This window comes from Lactuca virosa, chromosome 9 (assembly GCF_052849685.1).
Source record: "Lactuca virosa cultivar CGN04683 chromosome 9, Lactuca_virosa_CGN04683_v6, whole genome shotgun sequence".
In the NCBI taxonomy this organism is placed as follows: Eukaryota; Viridiplantae; Streptophyta; class Magnoliopsida; order Asterales; family Asteraceae; genus Lactuca; species Lactuca virosa.
Genome location: NC_136434.1, coordinates 121,156,496 through 121,164,269, shown reverse-complemented (window position 1 = coordinate 121,164,269; position 7,774 = coordinate 121,156,496). Strand labels below are relative to the sequence as shown.

The following is a 7,774-nucleotide window of genomic DNA, read 5'->3' as shown; positions in this document are numbered from 1 at the left end:
GTTGTTTGATAAGCATGTATTCCCCCCCCTAGCGCGCGCGTAAAATCTTTAAAACCGTAAAAGTGGGGTCGTGAACTCACTTTAATGGCGTGATTGTGCAGACTCTGGCTACCGCATCCAAAGCTTCGTCTCATTAGGAGGAGTAAAGGAATGTCGAGTAAGAGAGTTTAGGAATAGACTTTTTAGGTGTGGAATTTGAGAAGTGAAAGCCTCTATTTATAAGGCTTATGCGCGTGATGCACCTTGTGCGCGTCGTGCACACGATTCATGGTTCCAACCAAAACTTGCCACGTGTCGTACTTCTAGTGGTCCACGTCTCTCAAATCTTCGATGAATCCTGGTAGCCATCAAAGAGTAATACAACTTTTCTTAAGGTTGTGTTGTCAAAATTTAACTTTCATTTTTAACCTGTATTTTATGTTTTTCCAAAAATCGTATTTTCTTTATACGTACTCCGTTTTTGACCTTTTTCGTCTCAAGGTTCTTATCTCGTGGAGTACTACGATCCTCCTTTTAATGATTTTAGCCAAAACTCAACCGATTTCTTTGTACCATTTTGACGTTAATTACGTTAATCACACGGTTGATTTTTACTTTTTATAAAATCGTAACTCCTCCAATCGGAGTCGGATATTTACAAAGTTTATATCGTTGGGATCACATGATTGTGTACTTTCCACATACACTAACCGATATGACTTTTTTGGTTTACTCATTTTTTAAACCTATTAAGCTTTTTCCTCTTATAAGTAATAGTATATCTAATCATATTTTCTGAAATATGCATAACTTTATTTCTTCCATTTGTATATGTTGATCTCTAGTGATGGCTGTTGAACGAAAATTTTAATGTTGTCATAAGTTGACTTCTTGACCAGTTTGAATGTCGGTGAAATTGATTGGTTGTGAGTTGTAGACTAAGGTTTAGTCTTTGTTTGGTTAGGAAGTTCGTGTAACTAATTTATTGGGTTTTGGGGTAGTGGAATTCGACTCTTGATCAGGTGAGTCTTCTCACTATACTGTAGGACACTAAGTGTCAGGATGTGTTGTTTGTCTTTCTGACACTAGTATGAAAGACTATGGGGGGGGGGGGAGAGACCATAGCAGGAAAACTGCAGGGGGACTGTAGCAACAGAAGTGATTGTAAGACTATGGATGGACCATAATGTAATGCCCACAATTTTGGGCTAGACATTTACGGTATAATCATAATAACTACACATTTTATCGAATAATTGAAATCGTTAATTTAGATAATTGTTCTTCATATGTGTTATGAGATAATAAATAATTTCGTGTACACGTTAAGTGGACAAATATTAGAATTATATAATATTTGTAGAATACCTTAACATAAAATTTATCGTTAAGCGATAAAATAAAATTAAAAAATAAAAGATTATTTAGGATAGAGAATATTAATGAAAGTTGTAGTATTTATGACAGTGATTTTGTATATATATAGAACGCCCAAATCTGACTTGGTATGAGAAAGTTATGATTTATCTAAGTTTCGTGTTCAAACGATACGACAAGGTGCGTCATAAAAGTGAACCAAAAAATATATTGCTTTTTAGCCAAAATGATGTAAATGAAAGTCGAAGTTCTTGTCATTAGGAATGTGTCGAGGTAAAGAACACCAAAATCTAACTTCGTATGAGGAAGTTATGATCTTTCAAAGTTTCGAATGCGATACAGTACAACAGTGTGCGACAAAGAAATCAAAATCAAAATCAGTTGATTGTTAGCCAAAACAATGTTAAAGAGAGTTGGATATCTCCTAAATATGAGACCGGTGATATAAAGAACGTCGAAAATGGAGCTCGTATGAAGAAGTTATGATTTTCGCAACGTTATTTATAGTCCAAGCCTTCCCGGACCGTAAAGCGAAAAATAAAGTGAAAACTAGCCGATGAAGTCTAAATGAAAGTTGTAGTGCTCGTTGATAACTACCCGTGGATATAAAAACCATCTAAACCAAAGCCCGTATGCGAAAGTTGTGAATTTTATAAAAATAATTAAATTTGGACCACCAAGGATGCAACACGTGGCACCACCACGTGTGCGACACATGTAGCCATCAGACGAACTCCGTCCTCTCCAATAAGACCCACTACTAAAATATGGGCCTTTAATGACACGCAAGCCATGACACGCAGTGATTTATGATACGCAAAAGTGTGTGCCCTAAAAATAATGGCATATCTCCTAAATTTTGAAGGATTTAGAACACACGTTTTTGCGTGCCCAAACAAAAAAAAATACACGGAGGGAGCTTATCATAAATTGTGTGTCATATAAGCATTTTGTTTTATAATTTTTATAATGAAACGTGCATTTGTCCATCCTTATTGGGGGGTTACCTTCCTTCTTTATGCAAACCCTTTCTACCAGACACAAAATCAAGACCAAGGTGGTGTTTGTTTTTTGTCTGCAGATCTGCGTGACCTCTTCTGTCTGCGCCGCGCAGACCACGCGCAGACATTAACTTTCGCAGACTGTTTGTTTTTTTGAAGACTGCAGACCTAAAAATGTCTGCGCGCCCTCTTCTTGGCGCAGATGTAGACCAGAGTCTTCTAACATCTTCAGACATCTTCTAGCCTAAAAAAACACATATATCTATATTCTTTTTAAGTTTTTTTTTAATTTATATTTTTTCCAACTTTATTAATGATAAACAATTTGAAAAAAAAAATTACAAAACTTAAAAAAAAAACGTTCGACGATACAAACATGATATTTTTGACAAATTTATAAATAAAGATTTATTGCAATAATAGTCGTTGAAGTTGTTTATATAAATACGAAAAAAAATCATAATATATTCTTATATTTTTTTGCTAAATTTTGTAAAACATTATTTAATACACTATCGTTAATTTCTCGAGAAAATATTTATGCTACGTTTTTAATGAATTTAATTGAAAAAATTAAAGTTTATTTCCATCCATTTATGTATCAATTTCTTTGATCCTTAATTATAATGTTTAGTTATAACTTTGCAACCAAAGTTGTTGGTTTTTATCAAATATATACGTTAATTTATACCATTTTTATTTTTATTTTTTATACAATAATGCATAAAAGTTGATATAGATTTGTTAATTATTTATAACAAAGTCATAAAAATATTAATAAAACACTTTGAAGTTTAAAAAAATCAGTTTATTTAGATTTCAGTTTATTTTAGTAGCCCGCAGATATTAAAAAAACAAACAGTCTTTTTTTTTCAGACGGCAGACGTTTTGTCCACGTCTTCTACTGCAGAGGTCTACAGATGTGGTCCGCATAGTGCAGACAGACATTTTGGCTCAGACAAAATAAACAGCACCCAAGCGATCTTTTTTACAAAATCATTCTACATAGCTCCATACAAGTGCTTCGCAACAAGACACAAAATCATTCAAAGAGCTTTGAAGGTTCTCATTCCCGCTTCACCTCCCCTCTACCCTAATCCATTTTGAGTCGATGACTCCTCATTGTTTTTTCAGATTTGAGACTACTCTTTCATCAGAAATCGGAGTTAAAAAGTCAGTTCTAGGGTTTCGAGACTAGGGATTTTTCTACCAAAATGGGACCTCACATGTGAAGCACATCTCTCTTAGTCCAACATAGTTCCCGCTTCACCTCCCAAAATGGGGTTTCGAAACTAGGGTTTTTTCCTTCAAGGTAACAACATAGTTTCAAATATCGGTAAGTTTTGATTCGAATTTTTAACTTCGAAGTTTGAATTAGGTTTGTTTATGATGATAGTGTCAAAGTAGTCATGTTTCTTAAAAGTTTGGAATGGATACGATTGTATTCTCCATAAGCTGTTGATTCCATGTTAATTTAATGATTTGAAATCTGGGATCCACCTCTTATCTATAAGCCAAAAATAGAATGATGATAAGAAAGATAAAAGCAAATGTCATCTCAGCTAATCCTTCCATCTTTGTAAGGCTGATTTGCACAAGTTTTAGTGGTTTGATATGCATTCTGAACTGTTTCCTTGTTTACAAGGGGAAGCTTGTTTGGATATTAAAGAAGGCACTTCATGTTCCCTATGAGATTATTTGTTACTTTTTGTAAATTATTTTTTTAATTTCAAGACAAAATGAATGATTGTTTGGTCTGTTGCTGCAGACTTATATAGCTGTTGGTAAAATGGACCCGGATATACACCACAGGATTGAACAAGATGGAATTTTGGTAACGAAAGAGGTAACTCTATGAATCTTTCTGAAATAGCATAAATACTTTTTTATTATCTCATTTTGAAAAGTTTATTCTACCAGTACCATACACACAAAGTACATTGTTGTTATGGTTGGTTTTGTTTCAAAGTACAGTCATGGTTTTGTTGTTTATATTACATCAGTCTTTAGTCAACACATTTTCCAGTCTAAAGGCTAGAGGAGAATCTAATCAGGTTATAAATTGTTGTCTATATTATATTATATTATATATTATATATTTATAGATTCTGATTTTATCTTATTCTGTTTTATTTTAGAAAACTTGTTCTTTTGGCATCACATTTGCAACTTCAGCTGAATCTGGAAAGTTTGATGGTCTGGATCTGTTCAGTGCACCATATGTACTTCAAACAGGTATAGTCTTATAAACCTTTAACACAGATGCAAACACCTTTTGGATATGCACAAAGCATGATGATGACCTTTACAAACATGTATATTATTAGAAACCTTTTGGAACTTGACTGATGTCCCATCTGATATATAAATACCGAGTTTTAATCAACTTCTCATTATAGGCGAGATTTGTACCTTTTCAGGGTTTTAACTTGTTATTAAAAGTGAACAGCTGGTTTTAACTTGTCACTGATATTTTTATGTAATAAATTTATGTCAATTAACTTATCTAGTTTTTTTTTCTTTCTAATTCCAAGTATTCCATGGTTATGAATTGCAAAAGAAGAATTTTCCACAAGCAAATCTACTTTCAGGTATTTGTGATTATTATTATATTGTTAATTATAGCATATATAATATTGTAAATATACTAATTCTTTTTGCACATCTCTTTTTCATTTGTGAAAGATACCCCTAATTGTGAATTAATGTCTATTTTTGTGAAGTTATGTTTATGTATGTGACTTAATGTCTATTTCAGCCTATTACATTTTGTATACATCATGGCCAAACCAAGGTATTGACCAAAATACCCCCGTATGTTAAATTTGACCAAAATACCCCTGTTTGCGACTTAATGTCGATTTCTGTGAAGTTATGTTTATGTCTGTGACTTAATGTTTATTTCATCCCTTACATCTTGTATACATCATGGCCAAACCAAGGTATTGACCAAAATACCCCTCGTATGTTATTTTTTTATTATTTTTTCTATTTTTACCAATAAATGCAAATTTTTTTTGTAATAGTGTTAGCACATCATTTCAACTGTTTGTATGGAAGTTATCTTAGGGTGTATCCAATTTTTTTTGTAATAGTGTTAGCACATCATTATAAGTTGAATAATCGTCAGATCTTCTGAGAATATATAAAATCCAATTGTCGCTACCAATCCAAGTCGACTTCGATCCAGATCATGGTCACCAAGGATTGTTAGTTTTATAGTAATATGTAATCCATATTAGCAATGTATTATTTTTGTTTATCATTTGAATGATTATTTGTATAACATTATAATTTGTGCAATGTATTTCATTTTTTGTGTATGATATTTTATTTTATATTAAATGTGTGATCTAATTAGAAAATTTGTAAATTTAATATATATATATATATATATATATATATATATATATATATATATATATATAACATGCAAAAATGTGTGTCATCTTCCTTTATGACATGAGATTTAATGATACTCATTGTGTGTCGTAAATGTGTGTCATAAATGCGTGTCGTAAGGTTATGACACACAAATGTGTGTCGTCTTCCTTTATGACATGGGCTTCTTTGACACGCATTTGTGTGTCATCTGTACCCTTAATGACACGTAATGTGTGTTATTAAACGGTATTTTTCTAGTAGTGTCCCTTTGAGGTTTAGTATTCCAGATCTGAGATTTGGTTGGGTTTTGGATCATGCATGAGATTTTTGGCCTCATTTCCACCATTGTTATGAATTATCTTGGGAAAGATATGCATGGCCATAAATGTAACGACCCAAAAATCAGGGGTAAAAATTTCATTTTTAATATAACCTAAAAATAGATATCATTTATTCCAAACATTTCAAATCATCATTAAGTAAAACATTTATCAGAGTTCATTCCAAAATCATTCATTGCGGAAATCATAGGTGTGTGCACTGCGATCAATTCGAGCCCTTCCTTTCCAAAACGATGATACCTGAAACAATAAACAAAACCTGTAACCACGAAGCTTAGTGAGTTTCCCAGATCATACCATGCACACAATCCACATAACACATATCCTGTTAGCTATAAAAGCTACATGTATCACATAAGCCATGCATACATAAAACCTAGGAAAGCCATGGGCTACCCCACATGGTCTTACTTCCAATGTCATGGGCTACCCCACATGGTCTTTACCTAGGACTGCCATGGGCTACCCCACATGGTCTTACATCCAATGCCATGGGCTACCCCCACATGGTCCTTACCTAGGACTGCCATGGGCTACCCCACATGGTCTTACATCCAATGCCACGGGCTCCCCCCGGGGTCTTCCATGCAAGTATCACAAAGACAACTAGCATAAAACATATCATATAATCACTAGCATACCATTTAGCATAAAGCTAACTACCATACCACATATCTCTACTATAGCTAGTGTACCACATAACATAAAATGGGCCGGCCTTGGTGCCTTAGACCCATTGGTATGGTGAGAAGACTCACCTCGAATGTAGAAGCTTCCTGAAGAAATCCTTAGCTGCTGCCCTGCCAGCTTCCCGAGCTGCCACTACCAATCAATATACCCAAGTTAGCAATTGGGCCCCATACCATAATCCTTAATCCACGTATGGGGTAGAATGACCATTTTACCCCTGGCCCAATATGATCCACAACTAAGGTCCGAACCCAAAAAAAAAGCCCAACATTATAATGTCCATAAAACCGTTAATGGCCCAATTTTCCAAATTGGGCCCAAACCTTTCTAATGGACCTTATACTAAAGCTCAATATTCTCCTTAGTCAATAATACTGACCAAATTGGCCCACGAAGGCCCACAACAACCTATTCCAAGAATTGGCCCAAACCAAGGCCCACAAATGTGAAGTCCATTTCTATATTGGGCCACAAGGCCCAATAGGCCCAACTATTCCATTATTGGCCCAAAGATGCATTCAGGCCCAACTATCAACAAATCCAGCCCCAAAACCATTAGGGCCTAAAGGTCCGAAGTCCTCAAAGGCCCAAGTCCTCCTGAGAGCGTATGCCCAGCGTACCTCTTCTGTACGCTTAGCGTACAGAGCAAATGGACTGTACGCGCAGCGTACTACGTAGTACGCCCAGCGTACAAGTAGGTCATGCACAACATCCATTAAGTGCTTAATACTTGATCCAACAAGTCCAAATTACAGATATGAGCTATACTTAACATCTAAACCCATAAAGTCACTGACTTGGTGACTTTGCATGCCCCAAACAAACCCAAACTCCAAAAATGGCATTCTACTTCCATAAAAGTGACCCTAACTCAAGCATGAACCCATTAAGACCATCAAGATGGCAACTTTCTGCCTTAGGGACTCAAATAGCATCAATGGTGGCAACCCCAAGCCTAAAAACGGATTTGGAACCATAAAGCCCCCTTCTTGGGACCAAAAA

General features: G+C 34.8%; 1 protein-coding gene across 5 annotated transcripts; it reads left to right on the top strand.

Annotated features, from left to right (window-relative positions):
* Positions 1-3,361: 3,361 nt before the first annotated feature.
* Positions 3,362-5,380, top strand: LOC145138459 (uncharacterized). Of its 5 annotated transcripts, none has more exons than XM_079072541.1 (6): positions 3,362-3,419; positions 3,492-3,669; positions 4,126-4,203; positions 4,361-4,411; positions 4,496-4,592; positions 4,892-5,380. In XM_079072541.1, exons 3-6 carry the CDS (start codon positions 4,147-4,149, stop codon positions 5,050-5,052), a joined length of 366 nt encoding a protein of 121 aa, XP_078928667.1. In that variant the 5' UTR covers positions 3,362-3,419; positions 3,492-3,669; positions 4,126-4,146; the 3' UTR covers positions 5,053-5,380. The 5 variants fall into 5 exon arrangements, 3 of the variants coding, with proteins under 3 accessions (XP_078928667.1, XP_078928669.1, XP_078928668.1); XM_079072543.1 differs by having other exon boundaries at positions 3,368-3,669; positions 4,892-4,948; positions 5,116-5,380; XM_079072542.1 differs by having other exon boundaries at positions 3,368-3,693.
* Positions 5,381-7,774: the final 2,394 nt, after the last annotated feature.